The sequence below is a fragment of the Apteryx mantelli genome, chromosome 14 (assembly GCF_036417845.1).
Source record: "Apteryx mantelli isolate bAptMan1 chromosome 14, bAptMan1.hap1, whole genome shotgun sequence".
NCBI lineage: Eukaryota > Metazoa > Chordata > Aves > Apterygiformes > Apterygidae > Apteryx > Apteryx mantelli.
The window spans coordinates 11,322,811-11,346,603 of record NC_089991.1 but is presented as its reverse complement, the minus strand read 5'-3'; the positions used below and the strand labels follow the sequence as shown (position 1 = coordinate 11,346,603).

At 44.8% G+C, this 23,793-nt stretch overlaps 1 protein-coding gene across 15 annotated transcripts in view; it reads left to right on the top strand.

Annotated features, from left to right (window-relative positions):
* The window catches only part of SGCD (sarcoglycan delta), a 400,728-nt gene that overhangs the window by 238,514 nt on the left and 138,421 nt on the right, over window positions 1-23,793 (top strand). For 12 of the 15 annotated variants that reach the window (XR_010885637.1, XM_067304856.1, XM_013953712.2 and 9 more), the window contains one exon: window positions 12,568-12,753. Coding sequence is in view for 14 of the 15 variants with exons in the window: in XM_067304856.1 (XP_067160957.1) it covers window positions 12,568-12,753 (186 nt within the window). In the remaining variant the exon portion in view is untranslated. Of the gene's footprint in view, window positions 1-2,522; window positions 2,587-12,567; window positions 12,754-23,793 lie in introns of those variants that run through there. The other 3 variants (XM_067304862.1, XM_067304860.1, XM_013953718.2) reach the window with 2 other exon arrangements.

Here is a 23,793-nt window from a genome sequence, read left to right as displayed (position 1 = left end):
AGCTGTGAAAAATGACAGAAAAAGAGAGATTTGTGTAGGGTACATAGAAATCTCTCACTGTGAAATTATTAAAGGGCTATGCACCACTTTTGCCAAATGTTTAAGAGTCCAAACACTGAGAAAAATTTGAAATCCACTGATTTACCATTTTGTGTAAAGAACTATGAATAATTTCAAAGTACCGTACTTCCACAGAGTGAATGGTCTGACTATTAGTCCTGCCAGAGCCAGGCTGCCATAAAAAATCATGGACCCACAAAGCACTGAAGGATGTGCTTAACTTAAAACACACATCGATCCATTGAAGTTAGTGCCTGTCACCATACTTCACTGGTTTGCTGAATAAAGACCTGTGGGAAATTTAAAACAGAAGGCAAGGGCTACTATAACTTTGCAAGCAGCTTTGCAGATGCCTGATTGTCTCCTATGACTGAAGATCTAATTATGTGAATCTACAGTTCATATTTTTCTATTTCAGTTTATTTAAAAGAAGAGACTGCAAAGGTTTGAGGCGCTGGTGGTCTCGGTCATTACTGGCTGCCAACCCAAAGGATGTTATCATTGCTGTTGTAGCCAGTTTTGGAGACTCGCTTTTGGTTGCATTGATAGCTCTCCTGATTTGGGATCCAAGAGACTGTGGTTCCTGTTCTGGCACAAGCTGAATTTTCACAAGCTGTGCAAACAGAACTGAAACGCTGTCACCAGTGGTCACGTTTATGTGGCTTGTGTGCATGCCTTTTGCTTGGCTTACAGTTTAGCAAACTGAGGCAGGGTGATCAGGAGCTTTCCCATTGTCTTGTCTTCTGTAAAATAGCATCTTATTCCATATATATTCCCACTGAATATATATGTGAAGTTCAGGTGCTAGTCTAGCTTGCCCGAACCTGGCCTGTGCATGTTGACAGGTTGCTCAGTGGTGTTGACTGATGGGTGGCTGCTTGCAGGAGTTAGAAATGGGCACTTTGGTACCGGGACAGGGCACTGCTGGAAGCCCCTCACGGCATTACCATAGCAGCTCTCGAAACAGGACGGATTAAGTGCTGCTGGCCGGCTGTTTGCGCAGCACCCGCGGGTTTTGGGAGATCTCACTGCGGGGTGTGAAAGGCAGATCTCCCGCTCCCCTTCCCACTGGCTAAAGGAGTCCTTGCTATGGACCTAATCCCAAGCCTGTGAAAGGCAACAGGCTTTCTGCTGCCTTCGATGCGCTCTGGACCAGACCATACATAAGGCTCTCAATTATTTTTGATTCCCAGCCGCATTTGTCTCTTGTAAACACTTCATCTGGACTTGGCGCCTCGGTAAATCACAGCACAGAATAACCCGATACAAGTGGAGCGCACGGTTTTGAAAAGGAACTTAAGGAGGGAAAAATGCAACTCTCTCTCTTTAAACTTTCTCTTTTCTATATTGTTACCTTGACAACTCTGCTGCTGTGCTTCATCTTTGGTGGGACTTGGCTGTGGTGGAATAAGGGGGACATGCATGTACGTTTGCACATCTACTCCGGCTCTGCTTCGCGGGCACGTGTCAGGAGCAGGGCGCCTCCAGCCACGGAGCGCATGTTCCTTGCCTTGACCTGTGCTGTTATCTGGAAATGATTACAGATACTAAGAACTGGGACCCATTCTGATTAAAGGTATATAACATTATATCTTCTATTTCTTTTCCTTAAGCCAACACCAAAGTGATGTTAATTTTCTTTAAAAGGAGGTGTACGGTGCTTAAAATATTTTTAAAGGTTAGGACAGCTGGAGAGCAGAGAGGGATGAAAGTATTCAAAAATAGTTGTATTATTTTTAGCATAAGCAGATACAGGAGTATGTGTCAAGATTAGGATGCAGTTCTGATGTGCTGAATTGAGTCTAGAGATGCTAAAAATATGCTTTCTTTTCCTCACGATTTTTAGAAGAGACAGAGGCAAAGGTAAGAGGAGAGTGGCGGTGCCCTGAGATTTTAATGCCTGTGTTTCCTCGCCTGTTGGGGTTGGGCAGGGCTGACTTAACCTAGGCACCGTGACTACTGGCACCCGCACAGCGTTAAGAGGCAGAGCTGAGGTGGCGTGTGTGGCAATGGGACCCCTCCCGCCCCCTTCTCCTCTTCCCAGGCAAAATCCCTACCAAACCCAGAAATACGGATGTCTATATTTTACAGACATGGCTAGCTTTGTAGCTGCAAATGCAAGCGTAGCTGCAAACGCAAGACATGCAGGCTGATGGGCTCGGTGCAGAGGGGGATGTCTGTGTATGAATGTGTGCACAGAGAAGGGGGCTTTTAATGCACAGCACATGTGTTTTCGATTGCTCTCTGGAGCCAGACCAGTAGCTGTAACTTGGCCTGACAAAGCCTTATTGAAGTACAGACAGTGTGGTTTCAAAGCAGTTAGAAAAAGAACGGGAATGCTGTTCAGGAAATTCTTCAGGCATGGGCAGGGACTTGGCTGCCGTTCTGCTGCTGGAAAATCTGACAGGGGCAGCTCGTGAACGCAGGCCAGGCCTCGTGCCGCTCTGCGAGCAGCCCCGCATCGTCCCTGCTGCCTCCAGCCCACCGCGCCCTGCCCGCGCTGCGCCTCTGGCCGCCGAAAGAGAGGTAAGAGCTCGCTGGTTCTTTCTCGGCGCGGCCCATTGCTTTGCTGTCGTTTTGTGCTCGGGCAGAAGAGGCTCCTTGCTCTCAGACAGCCGGTTAGAGAAGAAGAGTTGAGGGTACGTTGCTGTGGCATGTTTGCTGAAGGATTGGACTAGTTTGAGGCTGGGTGTTGGTTTCTGGCGAACTTTTGTTCAATAGGAGTTCTGCAGGCAAAGCAGCTCGTGCACCATGGCTCTGGCTGTGTGCGCCCACGGTAACCGAATCATGCCCAACTTTTTCGTTTTTGGAAGTAAGTATGAGTGCAACCCAAAGCCACAGAAAGGTTTGCTCTGTACAATGTGGCACTCACAGATTTTTGTGAAAAATACTATTCAGTCATAATAAATATATATATATATACACACACACATACATATATATATATATATTTATATATATATCATTGTAGTTGCTTAATAGGTTGAAAATGTATTTATCTGGGGGATTATTTAGCTGTTACTAACTATCCCTGCCACCTGGTATAGCTAAATTGTTCAGAGAGGGAGTAGTTCAGTAATAATCATTGCCTTGTGATTTCTCTGCATATTTTTTTTCTGTATTGTATAAAGCACTGGCAAACTGCAGCAGACAGCACAGTCAGGAACCATGTAGAGTAGATTAGAAGGAAAAACATTAATTTAGTGGCTGTTCTATCTGCAACTTCTCTTCTGATTTGCTTTTCTTTCCCCAAATAACTTAAGAAACATTTATGATAAAAAGCTCTTCTCCCTTTAGGAGCCTGCCAGATTTCGGCAGCGCTCTCTCATCCTTTTCGTTGCAGCCTTAAAGCTCGTCTTGCCTTTGCAGAGATATCAACACCTTATATGGCAGGCTGGTGTTTGGAAGTTTGGGTACAGTGTGTTTGTCAAGGCTGATGGAGGTGTCAGGAGGAGCCTGCTGCTCGTAGCTTCAGAAAGTTCCCTGCCTCTGCCAATGTCTCTTCCTCAGATTTTCACAGCAGTGTTATCTGATGTGTTGAAAATGCTTTTTATCCATGTTTTCTGTTTTGTTTTGGTTTTTTTTTAAAGTGAGGAATGAATTAAGGATATTATATTATACAGTGGGACAGTGCTAAACATTTCTGGCTGAATTCACAGGAGTTAGACCCTGTGGTTTGCTTTTCCTGTGTCCAGCAAGATGTATGTACAGGACTCAAAAGGTCATTCATTTTGGTGATCCAAAGCATTCAGTGACAAGGTCAGGTTGGCCACCAAAATTGATCGGCTCCACTATGGGACAGGGTCAGAGTTTCTCCTGGTACTCCTGGTGAAGCATGTGTGTAGACAGCTCTGGGGGATGCCGTCAGGATCAGGCAGTGAGGAAACCCCAGCTGGACACAGTGGAATTCAGTGGATTGGATCCTTACTGGAAATATTCGTGCTAGGGAGCTGAAATGGGTTGGGTTGGACCAAATCAGGACTTTGCAGGTTTGGGATGCATGAAGGTCATCCTCCCCAGACGAGGGGATGTATTGGAGTGTTTTAGAGGATGATGAGGGCAAAGGGAATAAGAGGAAGGACAGAGGCGAGCTGTGGAAGACAGAGAAGTATGGTGAAAATGAAGAGGCTTGATAAGCTCAAAGTTATTATTGCAGAAATTGCAGCCATGGTGAAAATGCTCTGTTAAATGAAGGACTTCGAATGATCTGGACTGCTCGAGCCTTCGTAGGCTGCCATATGACCCTGCAGACTTGTAGCTGTATTGCTTATATTGACAGTCATTAATTTAGACACTGAGTCAACCTTTTATGTTTTTCACTGCTAGTTATATGCTTTTTGGGAGGGTGGTGAAGAGTCAGCTTCATGTTTCTGCCTCAGAACATGCGCCATCCCAGCTCCCAAGTCTGATCATCAATGCTGAAGACCCAGAGAGATGAGCAGCCTGGAATATGTCTGTCTTAGCAGCAGCCAAGACTCAGCTGTTGTACCTGGCTCTAGGAGCTAACCTGCCTGAGCTCCTGGTGTGACATGAGCAGAGCAAGTTTCTCACCGAGCTGGAGGTCAACATGGGTTGCTGCAAGTCCTGACTGCCCAGCTGGTGTGGTGCACAGGGCCGTTTGGCGTGCCAGCCCTGACGGACACTGCAGGAGGGACTGGAGGGACTTCTGGGCACGAGTGTGGGCATGGCAGGAGAGTCACTTTGCAGTGCTCTGGCTGGATTTGCTCTAGGTGAGGGCATTTTTCCCTAATTCTGACAGCCGCTCTTGGGCTTCCTGCTGCCAGGGACGTTATTTCAGCAGCTCCAGCCAGGTCCTGTATTCAAGGTTTTCTCTGTAACCAAGAGGACTGAAGTGCGTGTGCATGCATGTGCGTATCTGGCCAGAGTATGTTATGTATATAAAGTGAAACTGGAGATTCTCATGATCTTGCAAGCATATAGATATGAGAGCTGTAAAAACACCTTAATATGCGTATGCCTCCTCCTGGTCCTGCCTGAGAACAAACTGGAAACCAAGTATGTCTGTGCAACTGAAAAAGTGGTAAGCACAGTGTATGCACATATAAGGAAGATGGAGAGGGAGATGCAGCAGAACGAGTTTTAACTTGTGCTAGCATAGATCCAGGATGACTGTAGAGACTGTACTCTGGCTGCTGGCACATGCTCAAGCCCCTGGTTCCCCATTTTTGCCCTGCCTGTTGGATTATAGCCATCCAAATCCATGTTATGATCCTCTTTTGCACATTCCCACAAGCCATAGTCTCTTCTTTTAGTATTGTGGGGCAATGGAGTTCAGTTTGGGGGCAGAAGTCTGAGAACTGTAGCTTGCTTTCTCATGCAGACTCTGTTGATTGTATACCTTTTGCTGTTACCACAGCCTCCTCTAGTCACACCTGCTGCTGGCTGTTTCAGTCTAGCTCTCATATCTGCTCATCCTACTTTGAGACACTCCAGTGGGAGAGAGCATTTATAAACCTGACGCAAACGGACACAGGCTTATGATTGCTTCACATCATCTGAGTAGTGCAAAGAAACCCATGTGTGAATGCAGCAAATTCAATATGATATTTGCATGCAGTGTGAATATATTGCAACAAATTGTGGGGCATTTCATGAAAGAATTCTTTGCAGACTAGTTTGATGCCTAAGAGAACCCACTGCAGAAATGTTTTCTTCCTCCTTAACTTTCCTTTTGATTTCCTCCTTAATTCTGGCAAAGAAAAATATCAAGACAAGGTAACTTTATTAAGAAGGCCACCTAAAAGTTAGAAGAAACACTCGGAAATGATATAAGACAACAAACATTTTTCTCGTCTCCAGAGAAGAGAAGCAATAGTAACATCGCATTGCCCACAGGCTCTTACAGCATCTTAGAATAAAATACCACTTTTGTTTTAGGAGATACTATTCAGAGATGGAACTGCCTGTTGCTTCATTTCATTTTAGCAAACTCTAATGTTTAGAGTTTTTACCATAAGCACTCCTTGAATGAAGAACAGCAACTGGGTAGAGCTGAGCTTTTTGTTCAGTCTGTCTGCTTAAAGATACTGGTTTATAAACTAAGGTTTTTGCAATGCCCTTATCATCAAGAAAATTTGTTGTTGAAATGCTATCATCCATAGCTTCTCAGGGAATTACACGAGATCTCAAGATGTTGGAGTTAGGGGGCAGCTCTCAAGATGCTGGAGTTAAAGGGCAGCCTGGAGCGTTGAGGGATCTGGATTAGAAATGCTTCCTCAGGAGAATCCCCAAGGTCTTCCCAGCTGGCTGTGCTGAGTGAGTCCAGTTTCCTCAAGATATTTCAGAGGTGGATATGGAAAAAGAGGTATTTCCTAGTGGACTAGGCAGAACGTGTGCTGACGGACTGTGCAGAGAAAAGTTTGGTGTGCTTGCACTTGTTGGAATCAGGGTAGATATCTGTGAAAACTCTGCATGCGATGGAAACTAGTCAGAAAAGAAGAAAACATTCCATAAGAAAAAAACACTTCTTGTCTGTCCAGCCACTTATTAAGCTTACGACATTTGGGAAAGAAGCACAGAGCAACGATGGTCTTCCCAGCTCATGAGAGAGCTGTTCCCTGCGGGGAGGGTTGGTGAGTGCTGACAGAAGGAGTGGACATGCAGAGAACCAAGATTTCGGTTTTGGGGACACCCCCTCTGAGAAGAGGGAACGTGCTGGCACAGACAGCAAAATAAGAAGAGTGAGTTCATGGCTTAGACCACAGAAGAGGGATGTAAGATTTAACTACCCCAACAAGTAGTTCATCCTTCTGTCTGGTCCCCACTGCTCAGGCCTTGCTGGCCAAGCTGCAGGTCAGAAGGCATTTCCCTGGGCCAGATCCTTTTATGGAGGCTCGTGCTGAGGTCTGACCCATGTGCGGGTCCATAAATCACTTCTAGGTCATGAAGCTAGTGGATTAACAGGCCTGGAGGTGTCAAGCTTGAAAGAGAGTTTTATGGGGAGTGGAAAGGCAGCAAGTGTTGATAGATGGCTCAAAAACAGTGCTTGCTCTTCATGCCAAATTTTGTTCTCAGTTATGCTCCAGAAATGTCTGTTCTTTTGGACCTGATGGATCGTACACACTTTAAAGTCAGAGAAATTAAGGAGTGTGAATCTACGAAGCATTTGGAACTAGCAAAAACATTGTGTTGGGGATACGACAGAGAGCACTTCTGCAGCTTTTTTTTCTCATTTCAGCCCCAAAGAGAAGGCGTCTTTTTCAAAAAACAAAGGGAGAAAGAGATAAGGGTGTCGGTGGCACCGCCACCCAGGGCAGGCAGCTGGGGGAGGCGTGGGTCCGAGGCCCCAGGCCACCTCTCATCACCGCGCTCCAGGCCAGCCGTGGGTGGGTGCTCCTCGTTTTTTGGTGGCGGCTGCTCTGCCTGGCGCGTTCGCTGGCGTGCAGCGAGGCGCTACCTGAGCTTCTGCAGATGCGCCAGCCTCGGGCTCGTTGCGCCAGCCTCGGGCTCGGCTATGCTCGCGTTATGCAAACTACTAATTATGGGCGAGTGGCTCTTTTGCTCCCCATAAGTACCAGGCTGGCTCAGGGCTCATGGTTTCTGCATAAAATTGATGGAAATCAGTTTGGTGTAAAATTCATGGAAATAAATGCTGCCTTCCCCAAACCTGTTGCTTTTCCCCACCCACACCTCACCTGCAGCCCCTGCAGGCTGTTTGTGTTTGGAAGCAGAGTGAGATCCGTCTGTCTGTCCGCTCTGCCTTTCCTGCACGCTGGCTGCAGGAGGGCTGTCCGAGGCGGGTGATCCCTGCGGCGGCTGGCCGTGCTCAGACCTTCAGCGGCCGCTCCTGGATCCAGCCCGACGTGGGCAGGGACGAGGGCGGCTGCTGCGGCGGCTCGCTCGCTCTCCGAGTGCGGAGCAGGGCCCGGGGAACTGGCCTGCGCGGGGCTATGGGAACGTTGCAGCTCTGGTGTCTGCAAGGGAAACACGTTCATCCGTCTCTGTGAATATAACGTGTCGGCTCGACGGATCGGTGCTGCGGGTTGTGTGTCCCGAGCGCGAAGCTCTGCCCGTGCACCGGGACCGCGGCGCTGTTCTTGCCAGGGCAGGACGACGTGGGCAGAGCGAAGAGGGAGCATGTGATAAACGTCTGCTATAACTAGCGGGGTGTGGGGTGACTTTTGGAAACTCAGAGTTGGTCTTGATTTGTGACACCTTTCAGCTGAGGTTGGATTCAGCTTTGCTGAAAGAAAGTACTGAAGCTTTGTTGCCAGAAATACTCGGCAAGCAGCCTGTGTCGATCGGAGGATGCAGGGGTGTGACTCTTCCAGTGGCCTTAAAAAACAAGTAAATCTTTCTTTTTATGGGCCAGATTTAACGTGTGGTGAAGTGAAAAGATGGAAAGCTTTTCTGACTGAACTGGATTTTGTATCAGGCCCTGTTTGCAGTGTTTATGTATAAGGACTTTGTGTACAGCTATTGCGCAAAAACTTATTACCCGTTTTTTGCAGCAGCCAGAATTCCTTGGAGAATTCCTTGGGTTTCAGGCTATGCTTTCATAGTCATGGTAGTGTTATCTGTGGCTAAACTCAGAAGATGTGCCATGCAACCAAAGCATTTTTCTGTTATAAATGGGCTTGTAACTGTGCTAATGGTAGTCAGTACCGTGCACGTGTGTATTTAAGCCGTCTCTTGGAAGGCAGGTACTTTCAAATTTGACTTAGTGAAGGAGTGCCTCTCTTTCCGATTTCTACAGTTTTGTTTCAGTATTATTTTTTCACCACTGTTATGAAATTGAGTGGATGTTCCTAGTGTAAAAAAAGGCTGTTCCTAAAAAAAACAAAAAAACAAAAAAAAACACCCAACAGTATAGCAACCAGTGATCCTTTGCTTAGCTTTCCTTTCTGCAGTAATTGAAGAGGAGGGTACCTTGCAAGTGAAACCATTGGACATTCTTTCACAGTAATACTTTTTTCTGATGCTTAATTTACTGGTTATTTCTTTTTAATGTTTGAGTCAGGAGAAATTGCCAAAATGTAAATTATGACTAGCATGCTTTTCCCTCCCACACAGAGCAGCTTATTGATAGTGGATATAGCTTGTTTCTTATGAAGTTGCCTTACATACCTTCTTACTCGACTCGCTTGTTTAACAGACCTCAGCACTCCATGTCCATCATTCTTTCTTCTCTTCCTAGAGAACTACAGACATGAGCATTTTCTTTTGGTGTTTACAATGCAGCAGAAAAATACTAACTAGAAATCATACAGAGCTTTAAATGTAGCTGTGTGAGCATATATATAGAGAGAAAACATTCCATCTATGAATCCCACGTTATTTTCTTGTTATAAATTTATGCTGTGTTACTAGATCATGTTCACCATTCATGTTGTGGTATTTTAGTTTCTCTATCTCTGTCAGGACAGCTTTGAGCTAAATATTTTATCTGAATCAGAGAAATTCTAAAAATGAGGCTTCTGTGTGGATTCAAGTAGCTTTCTGTGGTTATGTTCTGTTCCTCTATAAATCTTTTGATGTCTGCAAAATTTTGACCCTGTTGAATATGCCATTTTCTCCATCCTTGCAATTGCAAGCGAAAAAAAAAGGAGGAGGGAAGGGAAAGAGAAAGAGAAAAAACAAGTTTTGCAATAAGGTATTTTGAACTGGGTGTTTCATATTGTTTCTTGATTGGTCAAACCTGCTTCATGATTCAAGAGGCTTAGAGATAAAATTATTTGTCTTCTCCAAGGGAGAGGCTGCATTTAATATGTGCTCTCCAGGATTCCCTGTTAAAATATTAGGCAATAAAATCCTTGACTGTACAGTAGTTGCTGTTATAATTTCCCTCAGGTAGTGGAAACCCTGTAATTTATTGTTGTTTAAGATTTCCCTTTGCAGAGCGTCAGAGTGATTGTAGCCATGCAAAGGCCTGTTTCTCTCTGAGTAGGTGTATTTGCTAGTGACCTGGCTCCTCTCCTCCAGCACACTCTGCGCTGCAAAACCCTCCGCAGTTTACCGTTCTGACTTAACAGCTGTGAGTGAAAATACTGCTGAAGACCAAGTTGGATCTGTTGTAAGCAGCTTGCTTTGCTTGCCCTTGCATGACCTAAGGGTCTTCCTGGGTTTCGGGTTGTCTTGCAGCGCAGAGATACCCTAGTTTGAAAAGCAGAAGTGATTCGTGGTGATCCCGCTTTCCCTGCTGCAAACCGCTCCGTGGTACAGACACGCTTTTCTTCTCTCCTGTACTTTTAATGCAAGTTAGCTATATTGGCGGGGACGACCCATACTAAGAACACACTTACTTGCCCTGTAGCTGTTGGCTTTCACTGACTTGGTGCGACTATTTTTACTAATTGGCATTGCAGATCTTCACAGCCTTATCTTTAGCTGGGATAGGCTGAGGTTGCAAATGAGGCATAGTTTGGGGGGGGATGTAATATCCTTTTTTTAGACCAGCTGAGAAAACTGAAAAAAAAACCCAAACCAAGCAAGCTTGGAGGCATGCAAGGGCTGGCTGAAGCTCGTGTTGTTCTAGTTTCAGTTTTACGAGCACAGGAAGCCCCTTCTTCCCCAAAGCCGAGCGTGGCCTGGCAGCCGGCTGCAGACGGGCTGCACTGGTGCCCGGGGTCTCCTGTTGCGTCCCAGCAGTGCCTGAGTTTCCGTGTTTAGCACCGGGGACTGCGTTTCAGTCTCGGAGCGAGGTGGTGGAGAAGGAGAGAGAGAGGTGCCTGATCCTGTACACTGTGAATGACAGAATGCTTACTGGTATTAGAAAACACAGGTTTCAGCAAATTTTGGAGCAATGAAAAGGTAAAAAAAAGTTACTGATTCATCAGGCAGCCCTTCCTGCAAATGTGCCTTACCTGCATCTTGTGCTACGCTGGAAGGCTTTCATGTTGGAGCAACAAAGATGAGGCTCTAACTTCATTCCTAGCACAACACTACTGAAATGAAAATTGTGCCAGAGAGAAACTTGCCTTGCATTGACCCGCAGTGGGCTCTGCACCACCGTCTACTACATACGGTGTTTTATTAGAGCCTGTAATATGAAGCTGTTGGCAAATTCCTCTAAAAGTAAGCAAAAACATGAAACTAATGGTAAACAAACAAACAAAAACTGTTATCAATGAGTGTCTCATTTCTATCATTGTTTTATTCCTGCCCTCGCAGATCTCGCTCCCATGGAGAGGAACTTGCCTTGTTTCATCCTCTTATGTGAATTTTGTAACTCATTGAATACAAAGGCTGAGGCCAGACGCTCGGAGGAAGAAGCCAGTGGTGTTGAATCAGTAGCACAAGGATGCTTTCGGTGGCTTCTCATCTCTCTCTCACCTTAAATGCAAAACATTTAGCAAACTACTTGTTATTTGACATGTTTTGATATCTTCAGTTTGTGCGTGCCTGAAAACATAAGACACAAATTCCTGGGGAAATCCTGTGAAATTGTTGCAGAACAGATCAGGAAGTTTTTGGCCAGCAGATGTTTCAATCAGCCAGTGGCTTTCCAAGCACAGAGGGCAAGACCACAAATTCATGGTGCACAAAATACCTACACAAACACAAGCCCACGTGCACACAACAGTTCCCGCACAACCGTTGCCCACAGCAAGCGCCCGCGGGGCCCTCCGTGCCCTGCCTCGGCGCGTCGTCCCCTGAGCACCAGCTGCAGGACCTGTGCCTGCGGGTCGCGTCCTGGCACGCAGTGGGACACAGCCAGGCTGCGCCTCCGGAAAGTGGGGATCGAACGGGCAAATTCCTCGTGGGGAGGCTACTGGGTTGTGTCAGCGCTTCTGCTTTGCTCTGAGCTGGATTTCCTTCCTTCCCTCTTTCCTTGCCTTTGTCTTCAGTGTTCCCCATGCATTGCTGCGTGCTGTACCTGCCTGGCCAGGGTATCAGCATCCTTGTTAAATCAGCATAAATATTTGGGGGATAATTTGTTAGGCATGTGGCAGCTGGAGAACTTTATGCTTCAGGTTTCCTTGGCTAAGAAAGATTAGAGAGAAAGAAAAAAAAAGACAAACATTTCCCCTTTGCCTTCTTTCTTTGGCTGGAAGGAATGATTTTATTTGAGATTTTTTTTTTTTTTTGAATTAAAGCCTCAGAGAAGTAATATTGCATCTTCAATACAAACTGCTGAACTCAACTTCTTTTACCAAACGCATGCAAAAATTTCCCCTTAGGATTCTTGGAGGCCCTGGAGTGCCTGCCTTGCAAAAACCTGGAGCAGAGAAGGGAGTCACTGGGGAGCGATCTCCACAGGATGCCTTTAGACAGTTTAGACAGTGTGCTTACGTATATTTATAAAAAAATATATATATATATACACACAATTTGCTTATGGTATGTTATTCTATACAGTGAGCGGCAAGAAAAATAATACAGAGCCAAGATACAGAAAGAAACACTGCCCAGCTGGTAAATTCTGAAGTTAAAAAAAAAAAAAAAGAAAAAACTCTAAGAAGAATCGACACAAGCCCTTAGCAGTTCTTACCCTAGGATTTGTCTTGCCGCTTAATACACGTGGTTATTTTTATGTGATTGTTTCAGATGCCTCAGGAACAGTACGCGCCCAGGAGCACCATGCAGACCTCGGAAGGACCCCAGGTATACAAAGTGGGGATTTATGGCTGGAGGAAGAGATGCCTCTATTTCTTTGTGCTGCTCCTAATGATTTTAATCCTGGTGAACCTTGCTATGACCATCTGGATTCTGAAGGTCATGAACTTCACAATTGTAAGTAAGGGGTACCCAAAAAGGTGTGGGGAAGATGGGGGAGGGTGATGGGCATTCCTCCGAGCATAAATTCAGATATGGCCTCAATAACAGGGTGCTTTAGTTACCATGGATAGCAGTTATTACAGGGAGGAACAAATTTACCCAATGATCGTCTTTTTCTGCTGGAGAAAGGCTATCAGGGATCTCTGCAGTATTGCCAAGCCAAGGAATTCCAGCATCACAAATCACGGTCCTCCTCCTACCAGCTGATACATATATTTATATAAAACTTCCAAATTTTAATTATGAAGTGTTTTAAGATTAATGGATTAGGGTATTTTTAACTGGAGTGGGGTGGGGTTGAGCCTTTCTCTTACTGATTTCTGCTTTTCTTCATAACTGGGAAGTCAAGAAACTTGATTTGCCTTTTTCTTTAGGGAAGTTGATATTGTTACATAATGTCATGGTTCCAGAAACTTCATGAAGAAAAATAAAATTACCAAGGTGGCTTTCTGGGTATGGTCTTTAGGTGGAGCATATATTTGTCTTCAGCGTGGCGCGGCTTGCATGCAATAGCACTGCAAGCAGAACTCACTTGCTGACTGAGACCAACTTGCAGGGCTTGAACCGGTGATGCCCACTGGGAAATGTTGGTCAGCAGTAATGGGAGCATGATTGCACTGGGATAGACGGTACCTTCTGGGCCCAGAGCGCTCTGTGCATCAATAGAGGTCTAGCTAAACTCTTTTTGAGAGATGAAGGGATGCCTAGACCTTGAATTGCTTTTTTAAGGGGTGAATTTCACCCCCATTGCTCAAACAGGTAGTATGTACTGGTCAGTACATAATGAATGAGATACACCCCACTTCCACTGCTAGTGAGCCTTTATACAAGACACCTCACAGTTTTCCGGTAGCTTATTTGGCCAAGCAGAGTGAAAATGAAATGACTGGTGACCCCTGCTTCAAAGAAATCCTTGCCCCCTTAATCAGATGGAGCTATTTTAGGAGCGTGTGGGTCTTCAGGAGACACTAAGTTTGAGGCTTTAATCCTGGATTTACTTCAGGAGAGAGTGTTGTAAGATTAAATACCCCTAGACCAGTTTCAAGGACTTTCCCACCGGGCTCGGATGTGAGTAGCGTGTTTGACATCTCCCCCCATTTCTTTCTCTGCTTCGGCCTTGTGAAGTTCTGAACAGCTGTGTCCAACGTTATGTCATTAATGGGTCAGGAGAGGTCAAGTAAGCAATCTCTGACTTACTGTATCCAGCAGACAAAATATTATGTCAGGGGAATATGTAGTGTTCATTTTCTCTAACCAGTATGCTGTTCAGGTGTGCAGAAAATTGCAGTGCGTGTGTGCTTCGGGAGCAAGCAGTTATAAAGCAGTAATCCACAAAAAGCTCCTGTAAATAGGTAACTAAAGAGTGAGCCAAATTGGAGCAATTAATTCTTGACCAGACCAGTTATTTACTCTTGTGAAGTTAATGCCATTTTGATATGTATCTTGTGCCTGTATTGTGTTGTTTAGATGAATGTAGCTGAAACTTGGTATTTCTGAGATGCTGGAAGACCTGCTCTTATCCTGCCCCTATCAGCCCCTATCCCAAGCACCGAATAATAAGATTTCAAATTTTCTCTTTTCAGGAATTAAACTATTTCTTCAGAATAGCATAATTTCAGTACAGTCCCATGCCTTCTGCTATTTGGTGGAGGTCAGTCTCTACATGCCTGCTTGTGAAGCCAGCTGAACTTCTCTGCTCCTTTCCCTCACAGCCTACTCCTGAGCCATTACATTTTGCAGCCATCTGCAGAAGTGTTATCTCCTAGGGATACTTACAGAAACCTCCCACTTCCAGCAGCTCTCTCCTCCCCACTGGGATATACACTGGCTTTCTGGGGGATGAGCTGATCTTCTAGCTATCGTCTGATTCAGTTTCCTTAAATAGTCGCTTACCGTTAGTGACTCATTGGGGATTAGTCCAGGTTAAAGTATATTTGTGTATGTTTTTAGTTAATTCATATGTTTTAATGTTAGTAGGTGATGAACAGTTTTTGGTGATAAAAACATCGACTATTAATACTGAATCCTGCAATGGAAACTGCTTCGTGGTTGTGGGAATGACCATATGGGTTAGGATGTATCCTGTCTGACACAGCCAATGCAAAATAAATATAAGAACAGGGTGTGTAAAATGTGATCCTTGCCCTGGTATGCATCATCGTCTGAATCTGAAGAGTGTGTTAATTTGTAAAGTACAAGCCCAGATTTAAGAAGATTGTCATGGTTCTTGCTGTGAAATAGCTCTCTGTGTATGCACTACCCAGACTGTGCCACAGGGGTGATTAGAGGAAGGTGCTAAGCAATTAATATGGGGCAATTAGGTGTTTCTGCTGACACATGGCTTTTAATTTTTATATTTGCACTCACTCCAGAGTTGCTACCTTCTGTGAGTGTTGGAAGTGTTTCTGGCCCAAGATAAGCCATTTTTCACCTCTCATTTTCTCTTGATTTAGGGATGAGTGATATTGAAGAGTCACATTGCATGTGTCAGGTCCTGGACTATAACACAAAAGAAATCAATTCTCATAAAATCAAAGGCTGTCTGAAGGCAGGCATGGACCTTCTTGCTCTGCTGTGTGATCTGCTTGTCTCCACTGAATGTGGAACAATAGTGAGACATGTGCAGTAGCCCAGAAGATTGTGTTCAACAGTGTCTTGTCTCAAGGAGAGATTTCTCATTCTTGTCATATCTGGTGAAAGAGGAGACAGAGGAGATCTTTTATTAAGTGAGTTGGAATTACTTGGTTTTTGGTGGCAGGGAACTGATGAACTTATCTGTCTAAGCACAGTCAGTCCTTGAGTAGCACACAGCTTTGAAGTAAGCTCTGAGCACCACAGGGGAAGCCTTAGAGTCACCCTTTGGTAGCTGTTGTCTCTTCCAGGTGGCTGTTTTCTGATAGTTGTTGGTTCCTCTAAGCTGGTGTAGTAGAAAACAACCAACTTTTACAGTGGAACAACTTGTTCCAGGTTGGAACTGGTAAGACCCCAATGAAAGAGAAGGGTTCAGCCAGACTTGGTGGGAGCCTAACAGACTTGTTTGAGACTCTTAGCTTCAAAGTTATGACTCGACTTACTCAACTGTGTTGAGACCTAATGACCCAACCAAACAGGCAAAAAAGACAAAGCAGCTGCTCCCTCGACGGTGGATGGAGTGTGGTCCTGCAGAGAGCAGTCAGCTGAGGAGGCTGCTTTTTCCATCAACTTTACTGCATGTCTAATGGCATAGCTGTGCCAGCTGCATCACAAGCCTGAGCCCCCAGATCAGCTCTGCACACGAGAGAACCACGAGAACCTGTGTTCGCTGTGCACAGACAGCCCAGCTGGTGCCCAAAGTGGTGTAGGTATGGGTTAAGGTAGAGTTAGGGTCACGTGGCCCTCTGCCTGGTGAAGCCCCGCCACATGCAGCATGTAACTGCACGTGTATCTTCTGGGCCTGACTCAGTACATCTCATGACGTTGGGCTCTTCCCTACAGTCTTGCCAGCTCATTTGGGTCTCTGCTCTGCAATCTATCCTGCACCATTCCCTGAGGCTGAGAAAATCACATCAGTAAGTGAATTTTTAAAGGCAGACTTTTATCTTTAAATAACAAATGTAGTAAAACTCTCAAATGAGGAGATGCAAATATGCAAAATCTTTAATTTGTTTCCATTCTGATAAGAGGAGCTGAGAGGCCTTCTGGGTTGGGAGAACGATTCAAGTAGTCAATAATCTATAGCCACTGCTTGACAGGTCTGACTTACCCCACCCTGTGCTTGCAGAGCAGAGGGACAGCCTGTTCTCCGGCTGCAGCCATTCAAAAAGGAGGAGAAAGTTTTTAGTTCTGTTGTTGTGGAAAATACATTTTTTCCAGTATCTTCCCACCCCTGAGCTCTCCTCCAAGAACCTGAATCTGCTCAGCTCAACAGGACAGTCCTGGCACTTACCAGAATTTAATGAGGGCTCATTATGGCCAATAAGTGTTCACTGTACTTTAATGAACACAGCAAACCTGCTCAGGAAAACTTGGAGGTGTTTTAAATGCTGATAATGGGGTGTGCCAGAAGGGAGGAGGAGAGAAAGCAAGACAATCTCAGGGAAAAAAAAAATCTTCTCTAAGAAATACAGCGTCTGTGGTATGTTGTAGCAATATCAATCCACTCTCTTCTGTGCCAAGCCCTGAACCCCTTTCCCTCCCCTCGGTGCTCCTTGCTGACTCACGCTCAGGGAGACGATCTCCTGTAAAAATCAAAGCCGAAGCTTCCCATCCATGGCTTTTGATAAGCAAAGCATAACTAATTTATTTTAGGCTGTGCTTTAATATGAACATTCAAGGCTTAAACAAATTTACGTGGGGCTATTCCTTTTTGCAAAGAGCTTTCAAACAGCAGTTTCATGTTCCAATGGGGCCAGCTGGTTACTCTCTATTCTCTGGTGCAGTCATTCAGCCCTCGTATAGTATTTGATCCTCAGTTTGTTTTAAATGGCTTTATGAGGCACAGGCAACATGAAAAACAGGCCTGCAGGGGACCTCAAGAAATTATCTGCCTGTCCCGTGACTGGTTCAGATAATCAGGTCCATCTTATCCAGTTCATTTACATTAGAGTTGTGCTGCTGTTGGACTGCAGGAAGCACTCCGAAGGCTGCTACCTCTAAACCTTACTTTGATTTTTAAGCCAAACCACAGAATGAATCTGGGCCAAAGCCACAAATTTGGGGTTGAAACCCAAGTGCACCCTGAAGGTGGCTTAACCTAATTGAGGTAGAAACCACCATCTGCCGCTTAGCTTTCCCATGACCTGTAGGTAAAGGGAACTCCAGTTCGTTCAGATTTTGGGCAAGCCTGGTAAAAGTATGCGGTCTGTATGTATTGGGTGTGGGGAGAAAGCAGCGATACCTGTGGGCTGCCCGTGTGTCTCGCCCGCTCGCTTTGCAGGCCCTGAGCCAGCTCAGGCTGCATCCTGCAGTCACATCCACGCAGGTGCCAAATCTTGCGCTGTGCAGAGCCTGGCTGAGGCCAGGGCAGCCCCTCCAGGGCTCTTATGTGGCTGTCTAATTAGAAGGCTGGAACTTGCGCTCTTAATGACCTTCCTCTTTTTGGTCCACCTGTATTGATGTCCGTTGATGTAGCTCTCCAACAGTAGGCTTGCTCACGGCTGTGTGTGTGAGCATGCACAGCTTTCATGCAGGAGGGTACTCGTTTATGATGTGCTGGGGATCTCTATTTCAGCTATTAGTAGCAAACTTAAACCATTTTTGAAAAGCTTCCCGTTGTACTAGTTTCTGAATATAACAAGAGATGTGCTTACATAAACACACAGGAAACCAATATGCTTATTTTAAGCAGCATGTGGCTCGGAAGACTCTCATAACCGGCAATGGCAGCACATTGACCTCTTCCCCCAGAGTTAGCATACAGTGCCTGCTATTGTCAGCAGCATTAGCCGTATACAGCATTATCCATTAGTGCCCTTTTGTGGAGCCTTTTATATAGCAGGAAGACCTCAAAACAGGAAAGATGAGAATTGTGGCCTGTTGGCTGCATTTAAATGGCAAATGTCTGCTTACTTGTCTGCTCATAAAACCACTGAGGTCCCTTTGCAGTTTCTTTTCCCTTCCCTGGTATTTCTATCACGACTGGGTGTTTGTGGGGGGTGGTTTATGCTGTCTGTGACAGAGGCTGTTTGCGTGCGCCAGCCTGCAGTCCTATATGTTGGCAGGTACTATCAGACTATAAGTAATAATAAATAGTATTTCTCCCCTAAGTCAGCTTGCAAGGCTTGAAATTCCTAAAGAGCTGCCTTATAAAGCATCCAAAGCAAAAGCTCCAGAAAAGTCTTTGCAAGGATAATACCCTGCGACTTTGGTATTCAGGAGGCCCTTCAAATTTGGCCCTTCAAAGCCAAAATTAACATCTTCCTCTGAGCAGAGAGCATGTGCTGCTCCCAGGTCTGTACAAGTCCACGCGAACTCTGTGCCTGCCGTGCTGAGGCATCCGTGTGCGCGCCTTTGAAGAAATACGATACAGAAATGGCCAGGCGGGGGGAAGTCAGGGACCCATCTCCTGCCGCATCCCTTAGGACAGGGAGGGAAGGGGTCTCCCCTTCCTGGCATTGCCTTCCTGGCCACCATCAACCCACGGTCCGGTGTGTTCAGCCGCAGTACATACAAACTCTGCTTTCTCCTTCCAGAACCACGCGGTGTTTTTTGAAGGTTTGGGTCCTTTAGATGAACTTCAGCCATCTTTTATGATTTAACTGGAACAGGAACAAATGGCTGCGATTGTTAAGATTTCTCCTTTTTTTGCTGCAGGTTGCCTTCTTAGCTGAAAGGGTTTATTTTAGCATCGTTGAATGAAATGTTAGCAATTTAGAGAGACAAAATGCTGTTGTACGTGGCACAAATGCTAAATATCATTATTATCTTGGTTTCTTTATTAAAAGTTGATAAGAAAAGTGAGCTTTTAAAATTTGGTTATGAACAGTTATTTCCAATGCAATTACTCCCTCTTGTGTGTAAACTACCTGCCACATTTTAATTACAGGAAAACAGTAATAACACAGCAGTAAAGATGGATCAGCATTAGGAAAGCTCATCTCCCTAAGAGGCAGATTTCTTTTTTTAATGATTTAAAGGAATAGAGTTTGTTCTAATTTTTTTATTAAAAATTGCAGAATAAAATGACTGTGCAGTTTATATTCCTTTTTCAGGATTTCTCTGGGGTCTTTGGGGGTATTATGGTAAAGTCAACATAGGAAAGAAATCTGGTCTGCTCTTCAGTTTCTGCTTTGTGGTGCAACTGTAATCAGTTAAATCAGCTGCAATTGTTTAGAGTTAGATTTAATAATGCTATGTCCTCACTGATGAAAGAGCTAAGTCTCTCCCTCTGGCTGTCTCCCTTTCTTCCCCCCGCGCACAGACGTGCATACAAAATTGTTCACTTTTCCATTTTAAGTCATGTTACTCTTTTTATAAAACAAGTAATTGTTTTGAGACTGCCTGCATGACTCAAGAGCTTTGTGTATTTGCCATGTTTCCTCATTCACATGGACTGCATCTCCAGATGCAATGATGTTGATCTTACAGGGGTCTGGCAACACCAGCAATCCTACGAGTGACTCTACTATTAAGTGGTTTCTAAGGGTGGAATCTTTATCCCCTGTAATTCAGTAGGAATTTTGGCACAGACATCATCCTCACCATAAGGGTTTTTATTTGCAGCTTTTTACACTAAATTCTAATTTACTTCCTGGTTGATTGAGGGAAAAAAATGTTATGTTTTTCTTTTACTCTTTTTAGAGGTTCGAATTACATTTCTAGAGAGTTTCATGTTGCGCTCTGTTTCAAAAGCAATCAGGATTACTTATCTTTTTAAAGAGACATATAGTGCTCATTTGCCTTCACTCCTTTGGAGCTTAGAATAAAATAGTGTTAATAGGATATTGCACGTTGTTACTACAAGGTTGATCCCTTCATTGTTTTAAGACATTTTGTCCTGATGACTTGCTGAGTTATGATGCATCGGTTTCTTCTAGTGCTATGCCTTTGAAAGCTCAGTCTCTGATAATATCTCATTTTTATTGCCTGAATAGCACATCTTCTTGGCCAACATAAGCACATAAGGCCTTCATCTTCCTTGTTACCAAAAACTGATGGAAGGACTCCATATTTTCACCTCACTGTCTTTATTCTGTACTGGACCTCAGGACATAAGAACCATTGAGTCTTTCAGAGACCTGCCATGGCATTAGATATGCTTACAAGTATGTCATGAAAACAAAATAAATAGCAAAATAGTAAGCCTTCCACCAGTACCTTTAAACCAACCTAGATATGCTGCCCTGCAGTCAGGTAATTGTTTGTTGCACGCTTTTGTTCTTTGACTGTTGTGCAAGACTGACTGTGTTGTAAAGGGTGTTACAAAAGCAGATGATCCTTTCCCCTCAAATATTTTGGGCTGAGTTTCCTGAAGAAATGAGGTTTACACTTCTTTCTCAATGTACAGGTTTCCAACTCTCACTTCTCAATCATTTTTTAAGCCACTGGCCGCATTCAAGCTAGCTGAACAGAAGTATGTGTCCAAGAGGCAGGTGTTTCTCTAACACTTTTAGTTTCTGTGGGTTTCAGAGGCTGAAGAAAGCAATCTTGTTAGTGCCCCTAATGTGGAAGAGGCTGCTGCATGAGCTCTGTACTTACTAGCTGCCAGGAGTGGGAGATATTATAAATGTTCCCCTGCCAGGAAAAGCTTTTGTTGGTGCTATTTTCTTATCAGACATTGGAGAATTTAGCCATGAGACCCAGAGACCCCGGGAACCCAGTGTCACTAGTTCTACTGCTCTTGGTACTCCTTCTGATTTGAAAGAAGCTGTAAAAAAAAACACTCAGCAATACCCTTCTCCTCATATGTGGTTCAGTGTATGCATATGGCCCTGACATCATTCACCAGACCTGCTGCGTGGGCCATGCTGTCAAGCCTGGATAGCCGGCCCCTGTGCATCTCCACAGCAAGAAAATACATTACTGCATTAAAAATGCATTATAGCTTTGTTTGGTCCCTCCAAGAACAGAGGGACAAAAATAGATGGAGAAGGAGAGGAGCAGGGATTTGGGCAGTTTGTAATGTGAGGCTAAGCATTTGGTCTCTGGCTTAGTGCTTCCTTTCCAGGCGTTTCAGCAGTGATCAGAATTAATTATTGCCCACGAACAGTCCCACAGCCTGCAGCAGCAAGCAGGCTCTGCTGAGCTACTCGTAGCTCCTGGCGAGCTTTGTCCACGTGGTGAACGTTGTCCTCTTGGGGAGCTTCCAGCAGATATGGCAAGGGTCCCACATTAGGGATGGTGCATCTGGGCCTGTTCCCACCAGGACGCTGTCGGGCAGTGCAGGTGTGCAAATACCCCACACAGTGGCAGCACCCCGTCGTGGCCTGGTCTTACCTGCCGCAGGGTGGAAGCACAGCTCCAGTCAGGGTTGCCCTGTTAGAGAACAGCTGACGAGCGCGTCTGGGTCCACCAGTGCTTTGGGGAAGGGTGACGGGTTGTTCAAATAGATGGGGAGCAGCTGCTCTGCGGGATGGTGGGAATGGGCCGCGGAGCTGAGTGAGGAGGTCCTGGGTGGGCTGTGCAAGGCAGGTGAGTCATGAGCTCTCAATTCCAGGTCCCGCCTTCTGCCACCACCCGCCGGAGGGTTTTCTTCTCAGCCTCTCTTTAATCTGAAGAAATAAGATATTTCACATTAGCATTCTTCTCAGTGCCAACAAAAGATCTTCTGACTAGCAGTTCTGAAGTAGAGATTTGTCTCTAAGAGAACATGTAAGAGGTATTATTATAAATGTGCAAAAGAACAAAAACAAGTGCTCTGCTAAAATCCCCGTAATCAGTTGCTTCTCTGAATAGCTTACAATCGGATCCCTCTGCCAATATTCTCACAGTACATTAGGAGAAACATTTTAATTTGGGAATCTACATAGAAGTTATGTGCCAAGCTGATCCATACAATAAGTTTGCTGCTGCTTCTTCTGTTGTTCCTTGTGCTTGTTTTCCCCCTGAACTTGCTGACGTCCCTCCTGAACTCCTTGCATGTCAGAAAACAATGACCTTCTCAGCTCTGAAAACTTAGCAGCCGTTGCTATAAGCAAACTATAAGTCTTTTGAAGCACCTCTTCTGTGTGGTTGCCTCAAGGCTGAGATGCTGCTTGGAAGAGCCTCCATGCTTCTTTCAACTTGTCCTGAAAGCGCAAAGCTGGGTTTTTTTTTTTTTTTTTTTTCAGAAGGCTTCTTAAAATGTTTCTTGGCATTTGGTCCTGACTCCCTGCTGTTTTGCAGCTCGTGTTGCATAATCCAGGGAAAGGGGATGGAGGCGACTTTCATTCAACAGTGTAAATTACTGTGCAAAATACAAAGTAGCGAGCAGCAGAAAACTGGGCTCTTTGGGTGAAACGCCAGCTTGTTGGCTGACTGCTGCTGATGAGCTGTGATAAGCTTTTATTTGACTATACCAATGGAGTAGGGGAGTAAGAAAAAGTGGCATATGCTATTTACATTTGTATTTATTTACATTTTTTACCTTATGTAATCTTCAGAATCTGTTCTTAAGTCTTACGGAGCTCTGAGAACAAAATTACAGGCCTACAGTTGTGTGGACTGCTGCTTTCCCCTTCCCTCCTGCAGGTGCTGTGTTATCTCTTCTCTACCTATATGCTACCATACCTGATTTGATAGATGCATTGAAAATACTCGCTTACAGGACGCCACCATTTCATATGCCAGTTCTTCCAGACTTCTGGTAGGGAGATGAGTGTGACTACACCACTTGAATACATCATACTCCTTAAGTTTGGCTCACATTTTTCTTCAGGTTATTTCCACTTCAATTACATCTTCCCCATTACCCATCCTGCTTTCACTACTGTGGTCAACAGTAAGATGGAATGAGGTAATTATTTGTGTTGAGGCCAGAGTTTCCCTGGGACTACACTCCAGTGCACTCGCATGAAGGACAACCTGTTAACACTGAAATGATATGGTTGCAGACAGATTTATAGAAGAGGAATAGATTTATGCAGGTAATTCAACCTCGACCTCTTGAGTTCTCATTACTTCTCATCCGCCCAGCACTACTGCCCACCTCTTTCCTTTTTAAATGAGAACCAGTAACTAATAGTGAAATTACAGCAATCTGCTATATGAAATTTGTGATTATTTGCATTTATTTAAAGGCTTCTCCTGAGAAATGAAAGACAGCTTAACCTCAGAGAAGCCTCGACATCTCCAGTAATTGCTTCTAATTGAAGTCTTTAGAGTTTCCACCCCACCACAGGAAAAAAAAAAAGTTTACTCCCACACATGGGTGCCTGAAAATTATTTTATCCTTATGTAATTAAGGTGACCAAGGATGCTCATAAAATATTCTTCAGTGTGGCTAAAATTAAAGTTTAATTAGTCAATATCAGGTTTGTGGTGTATTTATGAAAAGTCCATGAGCACAGTCAATCTTCTGGTATCGCGCAACTGGCAATG